The sequence below is a fragment of the Osmerus mordax genome, chromosome 11 (genome assembly GCF_038355195.1).
Source record: "Osmerus mordax isolate fOsmMor3 chromosome 11, fOsmMor3.pri, whole genome shotgun sequence".
NCBI lineage: Eukaryota > Metazoa > Chordata > Actinopteri > Osmeriformes > Osmeridae > Osmerus > Osmerus mordax.
The window spans coordinates 5,604,585-5,622,205 of NC_090060.1; the positions used below are offsets into that span (position 1 = coordinate 5,604,585).

A 17,621-nucleotide genomic window follows, 5' to 3' on the forward strand; every position below is an offset into this window, starting at 1 on the left:
CAAAACTTTCTTCAATGACAATGTCACCATTAATAAATCGTTCATTCAATTTCTCCATCCATGAATCTAAGGTGGCAATCAAAACATTGAATGAGTAAACTGCTGTAGAAAAAAAAGAATCATAGCCAAAATGTCAAACTTTTGTAGACACCAACAAGCTTGACTTAGACATGGTTGTTAAAGGGACACTTTTTGATTTGACCATGTGCCAACATCCTTCCTCTCGTCCTTCCTTTCTACATTACTGACTCTTGGACTTGATCTGGCTCTTGCTCTTTAACTTCTGGCGGACGACGGCCACTGTTGTGAAGAAGTTACCCATGAAGAGGACCAAGAAGCAGGCACCACATGTCCAAACCTGGAGCCAGGACATGACATTGAGATTTGAACAAAAAAGCACAATTTAAATAAAATTGCAATATTTAATATATTGCCATTTTGAATTTATTTATGAATACCTTCATATAAATACAACCATCTTCTAAACAAAGCACTAGCTCTCTACATTGTAAACACCAGCAGTGTAGTCTATGTGATATCAAGGCATGTGCCATATGCCCACGAGGATTTCCCACTAATAAATGTCCAATGATACATGGACAACTTTTGAGGACGGGGGCTTAGCAATTAGACCGCATGCCACTACTTCGTGATAGACTACATCACTGGTTAACTTATTCTGGTACCCTGGGGACATCACGTGGATGTTGGACCCTCTTCAATTATCATCTGAATAACATCTGGGGTTTATAATAGGTATTTTGGGGGAGCAGGACTAGGGCACACTGACCTGCCATTCTTTACAGTCTGGGAGCTGGGCCATTCTGAACAGGACAAGCCCATTGTAGAGCTGCCAGAACTGCAACACAGAGAACGTAATACAGTTGAAATCTTGCCTGTTGTTCACATACATGCAGATTCATGAATAAAAGAAGGTCCCAGGGTTCATCAGAACATGATGAAGCAAAATGATAACCCATAATTGAAGACTAAGCACATTCAACAATGTGGCCAATTGTGGAAGTGGTCTGAGCTGAAAAGAATGACGCTGACAGAGCATGTACTCACATGACCAAAAAAAAGAAAGGGAAGAAGAAATGTCAGCCCTCTCCACATCCAAGACTGAAACCCCTCTGAAAGACAACACCATAGAAGAAGTAAAAAATCCAGTTCTAAACTTAAAAGTACTCGTCAAGCATATGGCTTGTATGTTTGTCTCACCCACAGTCAGGTCCATGTTGTGTCTCTCTCCGAGGGCTCTCAATCTGTACAGACAGCCGCTCTGATAATAGCACTGCAGACACTGTACAAAACCTTCAATGCAAGCAAACACATTCCCTCACAGGATAAATCTTTCAACGCTGACACTTGATTCAAGTATAATGTTTTCCTCAGTGTTTGTATTTCTATTTCTATGTTGTTTAATAACCTACTTTGATACAAGGTGTAGCCAAGGAACAAGTTCCTGAAGGTGTGGTACAAGACGCCATCAGGCCTAAAAGTGAGAAGGTTTGGATTGAATGCTACCATCGGAAAGATGAAAGTGAAGGTTGCCATCACTGTGAACAGTTTGCATTTTACAATGTCCTTGCTTGACTAAGGACCTGTATGCCGACATGTCAGCACTGGTGCTCACCATGTCAGCATGACTCCAGAGAGGAAGGCAGAGACGTAATGATGGAAAACCCACCAGCCTTTGATTCTGAAATAATAAGGAGGCCTAGTCATTTACAAAAGGGGATCATGACAATGATGGAGCAAAGTGAAAGAGCTGTATTACAACAAGGTACTCTTTTAATTTAGCAGTGAAACATTCTAAAAGCTCATATGGATGTGACTGATGTGAATCCCAACCCAAGAAAAGGACCTGGAGCCATTGCTGATCAGGATGCTCTCACGGATGGTCAAGGTGCAGTAGTACCAGACTAGCAAGAAGTTCAGGATAGCATCAACAAACCTACACACAAGGACCACACCAACATATTACAGAACAGCATAGAAAGGCAGAGCTGGATGTAAAAGGAAATGCTATGAGTGAAAAAGGATTCTCGAATTAATACACTTACCGGTAACTCACAAAGAAAGTGCATATGAAGGAGAACAGTAGCAGAATCATTGTGAGACACAACTTAAACTTTTCATATTCATCTTTGTAAGCAAATCTGAGGAGAAATATGTTATAAACATGTTATCAACATATTTTCAATTGTTCAATGAGATCAGATCCAGCTAATATGGGCTTTTCACATTCTAAAGTGGTATGGGAGCAGGTCTTATATGTATTTATATATATATTATTATTATTATTTATATGCAATTGCCTATTGTCTTTTCTATTTGAATTGTAGCTACTTACTTTAATTGCTTGCTCAGAAGAGTAACATTAACATTCCCCAGAACAAGATTCAGATACAGCCTGCAATATAGGAGATGTGAATGAACAAATATATAAACATAAGTGCATCCTTTATGGTCTACAAATTACGAAAGGTAAAGGAAGGAAGGTAATACTTTAGAAAATACATTTTAAAAACAGAGCTTTCCTCATCAGCAAGCTGCAAGGGGAAAAAACTGGAATCAAATAATTGACACTGACTACCAATGCGCTTGACCAAAAAACGTGAATATAATATTGTCTAACAGTAGCTATACTTGTAAATATGCAAAAATGGTTGCACAGCAATAACTTAGCAATTAAGTGGATGTTTGAAAGTGTTGGAGAGCGTGGGAGAGATGCCTGTCAGGAAAAACAGGCATTCAGCTTATTGATAGATGGAAAGCTAAGCTGTGAAGAGCAAAGGAAAACAAGGGCAACATGGTGACGTTCGTACCCATTCTTCTTTGGAAGGAAAGCCTCCATCTCAAAGAAAATGTTGGGTCTGGCTTTGATATGCTCCTTGATTCCATCTAAAGTTTCTCTCTCGTCTTCACTCAGTCCTTTACATCTGTTTGACAACAAATGTATTACTTGGCCTTGAAAACAGGTTATATTAAATTAAATGGGTTTCTGTGATGACTTGTCGGTGAGTGTGTGGTCACTTACTTTTTCATTAACCAAGACAATTCCTTTAGTCTTTTCTTCTGACGTGCAATAGAAGAAGAGACATTGCTTTGCAGCTTAGATACTTCATTTAGTTTCTGCAAGTACAACCGATGTGTCACCTAGAAAGTAAAAATCGTGTAGTTTTTTGTCAAATTAAACAGGACTTGTAATAGTGTACCTTTCAATTATTTACAATTTCTCATAAAGTCTAACCTGAATTTGCTGATACTCTTCGTCGAGGGCATTCCATTCATCGAGGGCCTCAGTTAGACCTGACATATTTCTGAAATTATTTTATTTTTCCACCTATTCTCAATTTACCAAAGTAGATAAGTGTACACTTGTTCTGTTCTCCAACCTGTCCAACCAGTGCACTTTAACCTGTTAGTTCTTAAGGTGTGCACATGCACAGCTGGTTTATGACTATTCTGAACTTTGACAGACTGATTTCAAACTGGACATTGTTCAAGCTATCATTTAACACGTCACAATCCTGGATTGATCGCTTGGGTTTTAACACTGAACCCATCTCGATTGAACCTCTTGTATGATGTGTTAGATTAAAGTAAATATTTCATAAGCGACGCAGTTTAATAAGCAAACGCTAAATGGCAAAAATGACAAGGTTCCAAGACTCAATATTTGGATGCCACTGACTCTCCTCTGTAGCCTGTATTGCGCATGCGCGATGTTTCGTGACTGCTGTAAATACTGAGCTTCTTTGACAGTCGGTAATGTCAAAAACACTGACGATCACTGGATTGAACACTTGAACTGGATTGAGCTTACCATCGGAAAGACAACCTTTTTTGAACGGTTTGTTAATGTCTTTGTCCAGGCTCATATACTTGGCTTGCTACGCTTATGTTTACTTAGGTAAGCTAGCTAGTCATACTAATGTGTACGCCAGTACTAGCTCTAGCTAGTCTACAGTAGTACAGTACTGAAAGGGGTTGTTTAAAAAAATGCCTTGTCTAGAATATCTGGAAATACTACTGTAGTAATATAGTGCTAGCACTAGAGTAAAGTGTATGATTTTTAGTTGCTGTCCTGTTAATCCTGGCATACTGTAGGACAACAGAGATGTCTGCTGCAGTTTACCTTGTGTCTACGGTCACTGGATATGTGGTCACCTCTGTGTTGCTGCTCAAATGTCCATCCCTTCTGCACCTGAGGAAAAGGCAGCCGTTCCTAAGTAGACACATATCACACCGTGGAGGCGAGTAGAGAGAGACTAGATGACACCTAAAATTATTTTGTGAAAAACAAAAATGTGCACAGACATCTTATTCACGTTAGACTGACCCTGTTGTAATGTCTGGGATTGCAGGGGCTGGCGAAAACTTAGAGAACACCATGGCAGCTTTCAAGCAGTGAGTCCAGCCTGTCCTCCTGGATGTTTTTCACAGTTTTTAAAAACGTCATCATCTACTCAAATGTGGTTATTTTACTGTGGATCATTGTAAACATGTCTGTAATGTTGCCATGGACCTTTAAACAACGTATTGTTCACTATGTAGAGTAGGACTACATGTTCTCTGTACAATGCATGGATGGATGTGTTTCTATTAGTGCAGTGCTGTAGTGTTTCTATTATGTGCAGTGCTGTAGTGTTTCTATTATGTGCAACGCTGTAGTGTTTCTATTATGTGCAGTGATGTAGTGTTACTATGATGTGCAGTGCTGTAGATGTTGGAACAGACATGCTGGAGCTGGACTGCCACCTGACCAGGGATGACCAGGTGGTGGTGTTGCACGACGCTGACCTGAGGAGGTCCACAGGCAGAAACGCCTGCATCTCAGATGTGACGTTTGCCGTGAGTATGTCCAGATTGACAGTTTCCCCCTGCAACCCTGTCCACCCCCTTGTGTGGACAATTCCAATATACTCAGCTTCTGTTATTTGTCAAAATCACTCTGAATCCATGTGTTGCAGGAGCTTCCTCCTTATCTGGGCCAGCTTGGTGTAACTTTCCAAAAGGGTGTGTATCAGTACAGTATTGATGTAGAAGTTCATACTTCCACACAATTTCACACTAATGATTGTCAGTAGTCGGGATCCGTGTGCTCATGATTAAACTGTTTGTGATGGTCTTGCGGGCCTGCATCCTTGACCCCCCCCCCCCCCCCCCCCCCGTCTATGCAGAGTGTTTCTGTGAGGGAGGAAATGACAAGCGCATCCCCCTCCTCAGAGATGTGTTTGAGGCCTTTCCCAACACCCCTGTCAACATCGACATCAAGGTCAACAATGACACGCTGATCAGGAAGGTGTGGAGGCTCTTTATCTACAGCCTTGAATAGCAGTCGGTGTCAGGCGGCCGTTATGGCTATCTGTCATGTCAGGATAAAAGATAAATGTTTGAACCATTCTTAATGAAAATGTGTGTGTTGTCGCTGCAGGTGTCAGAGCTGGTTGTTCAGTATAACCGGGAGCATCTGACCGTATGGGGCAATGCCAGGAACCAGATAGTGAGGAAGTGTTATAAAGAGGTAAACAAAGGCGATCAGAAAGAATCATTCATTTGAACAATAGCAATACCTTCCTTTGTAGTTTGGCTCCTTAATATATTTTGTCATGTGTCATGCCACTGTGGTGTAGAACCCCCGTATTCCAGTGCTGTTCAGCCTGCCTAGAGTGTTTATGCTCCTTGGCCTCTTCTACGCGGGCCTCCTGCCCTTCGTTCCCCTCAAGGAGCAGTTTCTGGAGATCCCTATGCCTTCCATCATCACCAAGTATGGATGTGATTACATAAATAAACACACACACACACACACCTCCATGCGTGTCTGCATGTATGGAGTTGAAGCAGCATACTGCCCAGAGCTAAGCAGCAGGCTACTGTCACGCGTTTGAGGTGTCCTTTAAAAGTGAAGTGGAGAGCAGAGACAGTTTTTTTTATTAAACCACACTGTAAATGTTGATTTTAGATACTATCTACCTACAATTTAACAATATTTTCCTTTCTATTCATTTGATGGATAATCAAAATCTGTTTGTTTTTTTGAACTAATAATCAGAGCCCATCATTAGATCCATAACTTTTGTAGTAATGTGCTATTTTACAACACCTGACAGAAATACTGGTATCTCATTGTCTCCCTCTGTCTGTCGGCTCAGTGCTTTTTTCAGCTTTGTGATTTTGAACAGGCTGTTGTTTGAAAAGTAATTTCTGGACATAACTGCCTTAAAGAATATGCACAATAGTTCACCAGGACAGAGTTCTTGTTAGGAACCAGTTCACAAAGCAGAATATTATGCATCCGGCAGATTCATTATCATTATAATTTATAAATATATATAATTAGGCTACCTTCTCATGTCATATATGCAGTGTTTGAATAATTAGGTATTCAACAAGATTTAGAGGTCTTGTGATTAAAATGTATTAACCTTTGTAATAACTCAACGTCCAGATGTTCAGTTTGTTTTTTCTGTTTCCCAGACTGAAGGACAGTGACAGACTTTCAAGGAGCAAGCGTGTCATTATCTGGCTGGCTGATACGTACGTAGGCATCCCTCCCACGCTCTCCAACACTTTCAAACATCCACTTCATTGCTAAGTTATTGCTGTGCATATGTTGCATATTTACAAGTATAGCTACTGTTATACAATGTTATATTCACGTTTTTTTTTCAAGCGCATTGGTAGTCGGTGTCAATTATTTGATTCCAGTTTTTTCCCCTTGCAGCTTGCTGATGAGGAAAGCTCTGTTTGACCACCTAACAGCAAGAGGAATACAGGTGGGGCCCCCCTGGTGCCAGCCTTGGTGCCAGCCCTGGTGCCAGCCCTGGTGCCAGCCCTGGTGCCAGCCCTGGTGCCAGCCCTGGTGCCAGCCCTGGTGCCAGCCCTGGTGCCAGCCCTGGTGCCAGCCCTGGTGCACCTGTGTGTCTCCTCTGTTGTTTCCCTGCTTTGTAACCAGTGGCTGTACTTGCAGGTGTATGTGTGGGTGTTGAATGACGAGGAGGACTTCAAGAGGGCATTTGACTTGGGTGCCACAGGGGTAATGACCGACTTCCCCACGAAGCTGAAAGACTTCATGGACGAAAATGCTATTTCTAAGTGACCTGCCAAACTCCAGTAGGCCTATCCTCCTCCTATCCATCCACTCCACCCTAAACAGAGACTCTCCTGCCAGGGCAGCCCAGCTGCTCCAGTACTGCATGATCTCCAGCCTGGTATTTTAGGTGATGTGTACATTCAGATCACATTATCTTGGGGCATCCTCTACCTGAATTGGGCCAGTATAGACAGAGCACATCTGAAGCACCTTCAGACACTAGCTTTTAGCTCTGCTAATGATTGACTCGTAGTGACTGACCAAAGTAATGTGTTGTTGGATATTGTAATGGCCAACTTTAGTGCAGTATTACTGTAAATCACACAAACAGGACATTATGGACAAGTGATGAAACAATCAATATCTTCCATTTGTTATTGGCTTCCTTCGACAGGGTCCAGTTTAACCATTGATCTTAATCTGGGTTATGAACCCACAGAGATACTGTAGAAGAGGTGGAGTCAATCATTTAATGAACCTATATTACATTAATTTACATAAATACAGGATTTAAATTTAATTGTGTTGCATTATAAATTAAATTCTTGAAGTGTGGGTATTTTTATTAATTATGAGAATAGACTGCATCCCAGTTTGTTATGGCACATAAGAATGAAACACCGCTCCTAACAATTGATTGTAAAAGACTATTCTAAAGAAACAGAGGGACACATTCTAATATTCAAGTTACAGGTGCAAGCAGCTACCATTATCTACAGGAACATTTGTTTAGAATGATCAGACATGTTTAAATCCTTGCTCTGTAATAGGCCTTCAAAGTGATATGTTTGAGGTAGAAGAGTACCAAATACTGGTCTCCTGAAGTGTGATACATTGTATTGTTCTGTAACTATAATTACTTTTCCTGACAATGTGTAGCACTTATCTGGATAGGACCAAAAGAGTCTATCACAGCAGAGGGTGTCATTCCTCTAATTGATGTATGATTGATTGGTTGCCAAGTTGCCAACTGATAAATTTGCAATGACAGAACATCACCTATTAAATGACTAAATGTTATGTTTAAACACTGAATTATTTTTGTATTTATGTATGAGGAGTGCAAGTTTTTGCTTTTGTAAACAGAAAATTGTGATTCAATAGATTGTGGACATTGTACTTTTCTGGTGGTTGTATAGCTTTTCGCAGGTGTAATTCATTTGTAAGTTAACATTCGGACTTTGCCTTGGTATTTCACTGAATATTTGCCACATTGGAATTCAGTTTGTGCTCTCTTTGATTTCCACCAATAAAATGCTGTAGTGTTACGAGAGAAAGCCACCACGTCATTCTTTCAACCGTGTTTTATATATGTAGCAAAAGTATTGAACGTCTCTCTGTGGCGGGAAAGTCACGTCTTCATAATGAATGCAGGTGATACGAGATGGCGCTGTTGACCACGTTCAGTGAGGCAGAGCTTGTGTGTGAGACATGACATGTGCCGAGTTGTAAATGGCGCACTTCGTTCGTAAAATATACATTTTGGATCGACTGGTTAGGAAAACACCTAACATTATAACAATGATGCTTAAGGCTACATTCTAAATATGTGTAGGATGGTGAGTGAATTTTAAGCAGATACAGTTTACAGTTTGTGTTAAGATGTCATAGGTATCAGCCATCTGCAGTTCATTCAACTGATTACAACAAAACATTTCTCCAAATGAAATGATTCATGCAAGATGTCCTTTCATAAATTTCCAGGCACCTACTGTGCGTTTGCTTGTTTGATGACCATGTCTAATTACAACCAATGGCGTGGTGTTGCTATGCCTTAGCGCTTTGATGGTTGGTGGACACAGCTGTCAATTTGTCCAGTAGAAGTACAGTGTGATTCAGAGCCCTTTCATCAAACCTGTTTGGGTAAAGCACTTCAAAACATTACGTCTGCACGACTTGCCAGGGCGCAGTAGACAATTCTTCTTGAGGAAAATGCATCGTAGGATTTAGAATTGGCGTTCTTACGAGGAAAAAGCTACTTTTCTTCCTGGTGAACGTATTTTTCTTTTTTTCAAAGGTAAAACTGATATCTCTGAAATTTCTTGTCAACTTAATTGTTTTAATTTCTTGTCAAACAACTCATGTAACCGCTGCCTTGCAAGGATCTGTTATAAACTACATTATTTTGTCGGTTTAATGTCTCTACACTCCAGGTGCTTTTAAACAGAGGCTACTGACTGGTTGTTATTGTTTTGGGAATGTGATGGCGAGGTCTGCTGCAGAGCAGGTTTGTTATTAGACACCCTTCCTAAAGCGTGGCGTGATTCTGCGCCATATGCAGCATAGAACCAGGGGACCATCACGGTTCTGCGTGCGTCAATGTCTAATCTGTTGGATCTGAAATCAATACTGAATCATATGACCGTGTAGACAGTGCTGAGGCACCGTTACATCATATCATTATTACAATCGTGGTACTTTTTGCTTTGATCATCTGCATTCAAATAATTCCCAAAATCCCACAGTATAAGTATTATAAGGTCTGGTTTCTTTGTGTGTTTGTGTGTGTTTGGGTTAGTGGCAACCCCACCATCTGTGTTCTGTAGTGTCTGAACATCTGGCCCAGAGAGGGTGCCTACTTCTGTTTGTGACCTAATTCATGTGTGCTGTTACACACACGCCCAATCCAAACATGTCTCACTTACATACCACTAACATGCATGTGCAGTCATACAGTCATGCTAGTGTTGACAAGTGGTGGTGGATATCAGGGAGAGTCACTTTCAACAACACTATTGTTATGCATTCTGTTTAAATGTCAAGCGTCACGTGTACATTATTTAGGCAGTGGGTTTTAGTTAATCTGTTGTATTCCATAAAGCTGTCAATTATATTTTGTAAGCCAAATCCAGTTCAGTAAGTAGTGAACATTAAAGCCCTATAGGGACAGTTGATTTGTGTTTCAAAAATTGTAGTGGACCAATCAAAAGCATGGTTTGCGAGAGGCCAGAGCAAGCCACATGCAAACAGGTCTGGAGAACCCTACTCTGAGACAATGTCTCAAACAAGGTATGACGAGTGGGCTTGTGACGTGCCTGGTGTTGTCAGTTAGTGATGTAATGGACCCCCCCCCCTCCTCCTCCTCCTCCTCCTCCCTGAAAAACACTTAAGGACAGCATTCTCCATAAACAAAGCCTCCGGGTGGATCTTTGGGCAGCATGTTAGAAAGGACATGGTTACCACAAGGACACACTCCCTCTTTCGGTTGCCACGACTATCCCTCATCTCCATGGTTGCAGCTTCAGCAGCAGCGGTTATGTAACGGTGGTTGTTGTTGTGTGATAGCAGACCCTTTGGCTGATAACGTTTTGGGGCATGTAGTCCTGCATGGCAGGAGAATGTGATCGACAGGCCATGGTTCAAGCTCAGCCTGCAGTTTACTCTGTCTTGTTGTGCTATTCAAATCAAGTTGGATTTGAAATGGCCTGTTGGCAGATCAATTACAATATGCTACCATCCTGTGATATGTTCTTGTGTCCTATATTTAGCTACAGGAATATTTGTTGTGTCTCAGACAATGAAGGAAAATGTGTACAAAGAGGGAGACTGGAGTTCCTGTCTGTGTGTTGTGTCAGTGTATCAAGCTGGGAACACAGACAATTTTTGCTCTTTTAAAATAATTCTTCTGTTTGGAGTTGTTTGAAGAGTCGTTTGAAAACATCACCAGCCTGTCACTGTGGTAGTAGCATGTGAAACACAAGTTGAAATACAACAGGTGATTTTCTAGTTATCTTATTTTACTCTTTGGCCATCCTGTACTCGCTTAATTCCACACAATTGTTGTTACACCAGCATGGAAGCTATATATCGATCTACTGTTCTTCAAGCACCATGTAGGCTACTCAGCACTGGGCATGTTGCATAGGATTCAAACCTCACAGGCTAGGCTAATTCTAGAGATGATGCTTTTATTTGTGCCATTATGCATCAATGTTGTAACTTAGTGCAGTGATATGCTTTTGCCTATATTAATGGCTTCATGCCTAGAAGACAGAGATGAATGGTCCATTATTGAGTGTGGTCGACTGTCAATGCATTAGGCCTAGGAGACATGCTTGTTGTCCAGCATGTGAAAGAATTGACCAGCTCAGAACCTCTGGGCTGCTAAGCATATTGAGCCTCACACAACTGGCAGCCCACTTGTGGTCAAAGCTGTTGAGATCACTTGGATCTAAGCCTACATCTTTTACTCTTTTTTGTCATTACAGCGCAACAGCTGTCAACGCGTGCGTGGGTCTATCGATGTATGTGCTGTGTGTGTTTGTGCGCATTTGTTTATGTATGTGTGTGTGCTTCTCAGTGGTCTCTGAATGCCCCTAAACCACCCTGTTGGACGACAGTCATCAGAGAACTCAGGGTCATGCCTCACAGATGTATTTATATCCTCCTCTCTCTCTCTCTCTCTCTCTCTCTCTCTCTCTCTCTCTCTCTCTCTCTCTCTCTCTCTCTCACCCACCCCCATGTGTGACACAGTACAACACAGTCTGAAGCACTGCTGCACATTGTGCATTTGACTGTATATGAAAATAAAGCAGTGATTATGACTTGGTGATTGTACCAACTCCCTTCCTGTCCCTGTCTGCCCATATCCCCATGTCCTCCCCCCTCCAGGTGTGTGCCTCCCGCCCCGCCCCCCACCACGGCCCTCACCTGCGTGCTGCGGTGCTTCCCCTGCGAGCCGACCTGGGCTGGCAGCCCCTTCCTGCACCGTCCCCCGACCCCGCCCATGGTCAGGATGACGCGCTCCAAGACCTTCCAGGCCTACCTGCCCAGCTGCCACCGCACCTACAGCTGCATCCACTGCAGAGCTCACCTGGCCAACCACGACGAGCTCATCTCCAAGGTACGACCCGAAGGGCGTGTCGATGAACTTCCGGACCTGTACTGTCGTACAGGCAGACAGGCAGACAGGCAGACAGACAGGCAGACAGGCAGGCAGGCAGGCAGGCAGAGGTTGGACACACTCAAAGAGATTGTAGAACTGCCTTGACCAACTCCTCCTCTGTGTCTCTGCGGGCCGACTTGCACAGTTTGCATGGATGCTGAAAATCTGATGAGGGATTGAGATTACTTCCACAGTTTAAATGGATGCTAAAAATCGGATTGGGGATTGAGATGATGGTTTATCACTTTTTCCATGCGTTATGTACGTAAACCCACACCTGTAGTCTCCCCGTCTGTCAGGCCTTAATGGAGGGGTTGGTGTCTAACCCTGTCCTCTCTGCTCTCTCCTCCAGTCTTTCCAGGGTAGCCAAGGAAGAGCATATCTCTTCAACTCTGTGTGAGTATCAACAGTACACCACGCCGCAGCTAGAGTTAGTCCTAGCCTCTTCTCTCTTGCCAACACCACTATTACAGTCTAGCTACACCTGGGTCGGAATGACAGGTCGAGTCAGGGAGCCGTCGCACACATGAAGAGCCACTGGCGTGCTGTGGTTTTTCAATCTGTCTTCCCCTCCTCCAGGGTGAACGTGGGCTGTGGACCTGCTGAGGAGAGGGTGCTGCTCACTGGCCTGCACGCTGTGGCAGACATCTACTGTGAGAACTGCAAGACCACGCTGGGGTGGAAATACGTGAGTATGGCTGTCAGGAACGGGCCAGGATTCAAACAATGGCCACACACAGATTGTGTTTAGATAAGAGAGACCTTAAAGGCTCTTCTGATTGCAACGCCATGGTCTCTCGTTTTGACCCTAATTCTATTTTGGGGCGCATTGTTCTCAATGAACTCGTCCTGTTACCATGGCACCTCGACCCAGTGGATAAAGGCTGTGATCCTTATTTTATAGGCAGGGCATCATTCTCACATTCCTCCACTAGACTTCTAGCAATTAACTCTTAGAATCTAAATGAAGTCTTATTCCCATATTAACTGAACCCCCTGACCACCTTCCCTCAGTTGAAAGCTGCCAGACTCCTGGAAGGTAGCTCTACCAAGACCAGAAGGAGTTGAGCTGCCCCACACAGCCTCTAGGAGGATTAGACTGTTTGAACCATATCAACTACAGCACAGGCTCGTTCTCATCACAAAAGTAAGATGGCGTCTGATCTGTGCGGGGGCGTGCAGTACTTAGTCAAGGTGGTATGTGTGGCAGCGGTTTGTTGTCAGGATAACCAGCCGCCATCTGAGACAGACGTTAGGGGACTGATATATACACTCACACACACTCACACACACACACACACACACACACACGGCATGCAGGTCGAAATGAACGAGGGCAGCCATTAATATCCACAGCGCAGTTGTTTTTATGGCATGGTCGCATATTTCGCAGATGCCTGACCCAGTGCGTTGCTAGGCCTGGGTCATGTAATCAGGGCTCTCTTCCTGGCCTCAACCCAGACCCAGCCGGATGCTGTACAGTGACTGAACCTCCTGCTAGATTTTAGATGTGGAGATCAAGGTGTTATCCTGGCTCTCAGTAACATAGCGGTGGATTTTTGTTCTCCCCTCCCCCCCTCCTGCTCCTCCCTACCTCCCTCTTTCTCCCTCCCTCCTTCTCCTTCTCACCCTCCTCTCCCTCTCTGCCTCCCCACTCTGCCCGTCACTGCAGGAGCATGCCTTTGAGAGCAGTCAGAAGTATAAGGAGGGCAAGTTCATCATCGAGCTGGCTCACATGATCAAGGACAACGGCTGGGACTGACAAACGAGCCGTGGTGACACATTGGGAAGGGTTGCGGGGGGGGGGGGGGGGGAGGGGTGGTTTGGTGGTGGGAATAGAGAGAGGGAGGACGTCGATGAGTGTGTGATTTTGGTTGACCATGACCTCTGTCCCCCACCCCCGCCCCCACCCATCTGCCACCTCGCCTCCTGACTGCCGGGGGGGGGGGGGGGGGGGGGGGGGTGGCGGCATTAGGCGAGTGGTGCTAGGGGTGTGGTGTTGAGGGGGGGGGGGGTGTAGGGCGTGTCAGACCTCCCTCTCTGGGTGTTTTGTGTGTATGGAGGATGTCACTGGGGATAAATACCATTAGACACACACTTCCTCACAGACTCAAAACACACAACTAACACATCCCATGATCCCAGCCTGACAGGTGGACCTGAGTAGCAGTGATAAGGCTGCTGGCAGGCTGACTGACTGGCTGGCTGGTTGGTTGACCCACTACCTGGTTCAATTGCTGTTGTGAGAAAGGCCAGGCCTTGGCCAGCAGCCCTTGTTAAGGAGCTGATTGGAGCTCTGTTGTTTGTGTGTGTGAATGAGAATGCTTAAGATGATTAACTCAAATCCAGCTCATGCCAGCTGGGTGAGGAATGAGGCCGGGAGGCGGGGGGGTGGGGGGGGGCGCTGCCAGGGGGGGACAGGAGGGGAGCAGAGAGAGGGGAATGGGGGGAGGGGAGATTGGGCAGACAAGGAAAGTGAAATAAAGGGCAGAGAGACAGCAAGGAGGGGCCATACTGCCTGGGGAGGGGGGGGGAAGGTGTCTGTCAAGTCAGCATGACAGCAGCAGTGGGCCTGGGCCAGACTTCAGCAGCAGTAGACCTAGGCTGGGGCTTAATGGTAGCTGGTCGCGGCCAGGTCTGAGCAGAGTCAGAACTCAGCAGTCCTGACTAAACAAACGTGTCAAGCACTTTCTCACAGCTGGAGGCAGTTTGGGCTCATGGTGGGGATATCGCTTATGTGGTTGTCCTTTGTCCATCCTTACTTGTAATGTAAAACTGACATCCTCCATTTGGTTTTGTATGATGCTTAAAATGCATCCCAATGGAGTATTGAATTGGAAATAAAGTTAATAGGTTTAAATGAGAACGTGTTCTGACTTGGAACAGGTTTTTGAGTTATTTTTACTGGTGGTGTCAGGGTCCAGGTGACTGTTTAAAAGTTTACGTAGATGAAATGAAGTGAGGACCTGATCTGAAACTGTCTCAGTGTGGGATGGCTGTTTCTCTGTCACTAACCAGCCCCGCACCCAACTGTGCAGTCCTGTAGGAGATTTGAGCTAACATGCGTAATCTTAATTCAGACCTAAATTTCCCTCTGGTAATTGAGTGGTAGTTCAGACCGCAAGTCCTTAGCTGTACATCCTCAGCACCACCAAAGAACGCACTCATCTTCTATGACTCGACCAAACTAAAGATTTCATATTTGCTTGGGCAAAATGTTGCAAAACATGGTTTTAGGAAATAATGAAAGCCATGATTATTGATGGCTTTCCTGTGACGTATTTTCATAATTATTTTGTAAATAACAGATCTTAATATATAAATACTGATATTCATTTTGAGAAGGATAATATATGTCAACCTTTGTGTTACAAAGTGTAAATAGTCCACTGTAATGTCTGTGTGTAGTATAATAATGGAGATTATTGAATTTCATGCCAAGCTTTCTCTCTGGTGACCCTTGCGGGCTGTACGATAAGAACGGTTTTTTTACTGTCAGTGTTTAAATTTGACTGTATTTAATCATGTTCATGTGTACAACATAACTGTAAATTCCTCAATTAAAATCACCATCATATCTAAATGGATTTGGTTTTGTACAGAACTATTTTCAGTAGTAAACTGAATGTCACGTTTGGATGCTGTTTGGGGGTTTCTTCCATACAGGACGCGTGCTCAGTCCGGCAGCTCTGTGGGCATGACGGAGCATCGTGTGCCGTCTTTTGATTGTTTCTAAGCTGTATCTTTCCATTGTAGATTGTTGTGGAAAAACAAAATGGCAGCTTGTTTTCCACCAGCTGCTTTCACCATCTAAAACACAAGGATGATCCGAAGGCCTTATCTCTTTCTTTTGAGGGTGGGGGTCGAGGGGGGATTAGGGGCTACATATCACACCTGTGATGTGTGTGTTTGTCTGTCCTCTAGCTGGCCCCTCCCACTTTCCACGCTCTGGAGTGCTTTCTTTTTTTCCAGGGAGCGTTCCAGGTTGATAAGGCGTTGCTGCCATCCGGCTGCACATCACTGCTGCAGATGGTGCTGTGTTTGCATTGGACTGGGTCTCCTAGCAACCCGGCTCTCCTAGAGCAGTGGGCTGGTGCAGGGTTGTGGGTGTCGAGCACTATCTGGACTGGGTCTAAACCCACAGCCAGGACAGCACCACACATCACAGGACAGCACCACACATCACAGGACTCGCCCCACAGCCAGGACAGCACCACACATCACAGGACTCGCTCAGGCCTACATTCATATCACACTCACCAGGACCACTGCTGGTCCTACAGCATATCAATACATCAAAGGTGGAACGTCTGTCGATTGTTATCACTGTGTTCACTTCATTAGCTCATCGACTCGTTGGAGCAGCAGGCCTGAGATGACCTAGAGGGAGATGAGGACATGCATCCTGCCTTTGCACAGCGCCTACTGTCTTCCTGGCCTCACTTGAGGACAAGCTACACAGACTGCGTGGGCCTCTGGAACAATACACAATGCCAGCTATGGTTTCACCTCCTTTCCCTGAATCTTTTCAAGTCTACTGCATGGGCTCATACAGACAGCACGTGAAAGGTGTCCCTCTCCAGCTCATTTCTGTGCCCTTAGTAAAGATCCATGCCTTTTATTTGGGTTTCCAATTTGACTCCCGAAACGTGGCTTCTTCCCATGCAGCACTTGCTTGGGACAGACTAGCAACCAAAAGCTATCAGACAAACAGGAGACATTCTGTCTTTGTGTCTGGTGTTGAAACATGACCCTAGAGAAGAAGAGTTTGTTTACTTAAACAGCACAGCCCAAAGAGGAGTCTTTTCTGATCCTCTTGTCTCCGTCAGGCACTTAAAACGGGGAAGAGTGGAGCTTAATGTGCAAGACAAGCAAAAACAACGTAATCAAAGGCATCCAGTGAGGCGGGCGGAGTGATGTCGGTGTATTGTTCATATGGCTGACACCCATCTCCACACTGACAGAGAACACATTCATTTGGCTTCACAATAAAGGTCCCCTTTCTCTCTCTCAACACTGACTCTGTAGGACTAGAGGGTTGGTTCTTGTAGATGCTCAGTGTGGCAGGTTCAGTGTTTTCCTCATTTACAGAACCAAGAAAGATGCAAACCTCACATTTAATATTACCGATTGTCACAGAGGGAAATCTATTCCCTCTGAGCCACATAAATGAATGGCTTAGCTAACTGTAAATGTACACATAATAGCCTGCATAAAATAATTGTAGGAGAAAACACTACTGTATTTGTTGTGCAGTTTCCTGGTGACAGCAAAAGAGTTCCCCAGAAGTGATAAGTGGTTATCTGAATTTTCAAGAATAGTCTTAGAACATGGGCTGGCCAGGGAGACTAGTCTTAGAACATGGACTGGCCAGAGAGACAAGTCTTAGAACATGGGCTGGCCAGGGAGACTAGTCTTAGAACATGGACTAGCCAGGGAGACTAGTCTTAGAACATGGGCTGGCCAGGGAGACTAGTCTTAGAACATGGGCTGGCCAGGGAGACTAGTCTTAGAACATGGGCTGGCCAGAGAGACAAGTCTTAGAACATGGGCTGGCCAGGGAGACTAGTCTTAGAACATGGGCTGGCCAGAGAGAGTAGTCTAAGTCAGTGCCCAGAGAGACTAGTCTAAGTC

At 44.3% G+C, this 17,621-nt stretch overlaps 3 protein-coding genes across 3 annotated transcripts; 2 read left to right on the forward strand and 1 right to left on the reverse strand.

Moving 5' to 3' along the window:
* Positions 1–34: 34 nt before the first annotated feature.
* LOC136951811 (ion channel TACAN-like) lies at positions 35–3,409 on the reverse strand. The gene is made up of 12 exons (XM_067246419.1): positions 3,257–3,409; positions 3,044–3,162; positions 2,832–2,945; positions 2,357–2,416; positions 2,067–2,162; positions 1,868–1,957; positions 1,637–1,702; positions 1,434–1,495; positions 1,222–1,314; positions 1,069–1,133; positions 791–859; positions 35–358 (listed from the first exon to the last, which is right to left on the reverse strand). Exons 1-12 carry the CDS (start codon positions 3,320–3,322, stop codon positions 242–244), a joined length of 1,017 nt encoding a protein of 338 aa, XP_067102520.1. The 5' UTR covers positions 3,323–3,409; the 3' UTR covers positions 35–241.
* Positions 3,410–3,717: 308 nt separating this feature from the next.
* On the forward strand, positions 3,718–7,251 carry gdpd1 (glycerophosphodiester phosphodiesterase domain containing 1). The gene is made up of 11 exons (XM_067246023.1): positions 3,718–3,859; positions 4,117–4,262; positions 4,374–4,416; positions 4,725–4,860; positions 4,980–5,025; positions 5,190–5,311; positions 5,444–5,533; positions 5,643–5,776; positions 6,487–6,546; positions 6,734–6,785; positions 6,980–7,251. Exons 2-11 carry the CDS (start codon positions 4,127–4,129, stop codon positions 7,106–7,108), a joined length of 948 nt encoding a protein of 315 aa, XP_067102124.1. The 5' UTR covers positions 3,718–3,859; positions 4,117–4,126; the 3' UTR covers positions 7,109–7,251.
* Positions 7,252–8,997: 1,746 nt separating this feature from the next.
* LOC136952120 (protein yippee-like 2) lies at positions 8,998–13,768 on the forward strand. Its single transcript, XM_067246811.1, has 5 exons — positions 8,998–9,119; positions 11,714–11,945; positions 12,340–12,383; positions 12,567–12,675; positions 13,660–13,768. The coding sequence occupies exons 2-5, from the start codon at positions 11,829–11,831 to the stop codon at positions 13,747–13,749; spliced, it is 360 nt and encodes a 119-aa protein (XP_067102912.1). The 5' UTR covers positions 8,998–9,119; positions 11,714–11,828; the 3' UTR covers positions 13,750–13,768.
* Positions 13,769–17,621: the final 3,853 nt, after the last annotated feature.

Bases quoted from the DNA above. Each gene is read 5' to 3' on its own strand.
- LOC136951811 (XM_067246419.1), bottom strand. From the start codon at position 3,322: ATGTCAGGTCTAACTGAGGCCCTCGATGAATGGAATGCCCTCGACGAA. The intron at 2,163-2,356 runs GTAAGTAGCTAC...ATTTCTCCTCAG, and splicing joins CTTCTGAGCAAGCAATTAAA to ATTTGCTTACAAAGATGAAT. The intron at 860-1,068 runs GTGAGTACATGC...TCTGTGTTGCAG, and splicing joins CCTTTCTTTTTTTTGGTCAT to TTCTGGCAGCTCTACAATGG.
- LOC136952120 (XM_067246811.1), top strand. From the start codon at position 11,829: ATGGTCAGGATGACGCGCTCCAAGACCTTCCAGGCCTACCTGCCCAGC. The intron at 12,384-12,566 runs GTGAGTATCAAC...CCCCTCCTCCAG, and splicing joins GCATATCTCTTCAACTCTGT to GGTGAACGTGGGCTGTGGAC. The intron at 12,676-13,659 runs GTGAGTATGGCT...CCGTCACTGCAG, and splicing joins CCACGCTGGGGTGGAAATAC to GAGCATGCCTTTGAGAGCAG.
- gdpd1 (XM_067246023.1), top strand. From the start codon at position 4,127: ATGTCTGCTGCAGTTTACCTTGTGTCTACGGTCACTGGATATGTGGTC. The intron at 5,777-6,486 runs GTATGGATGTGA...TCTGTTTCCCAG, and splicing joins ATGCCTTCCATCATCACCAA to ACTGAAGGACAGTGACAGAC. The intron at 6,786-6,979 runs GTGGGGCCCCCC...CTGTACTTGCAG, and splicing joins TAACAGCAAGAGGAATACAG to GTGTATGTGTGGGTGTTGAA.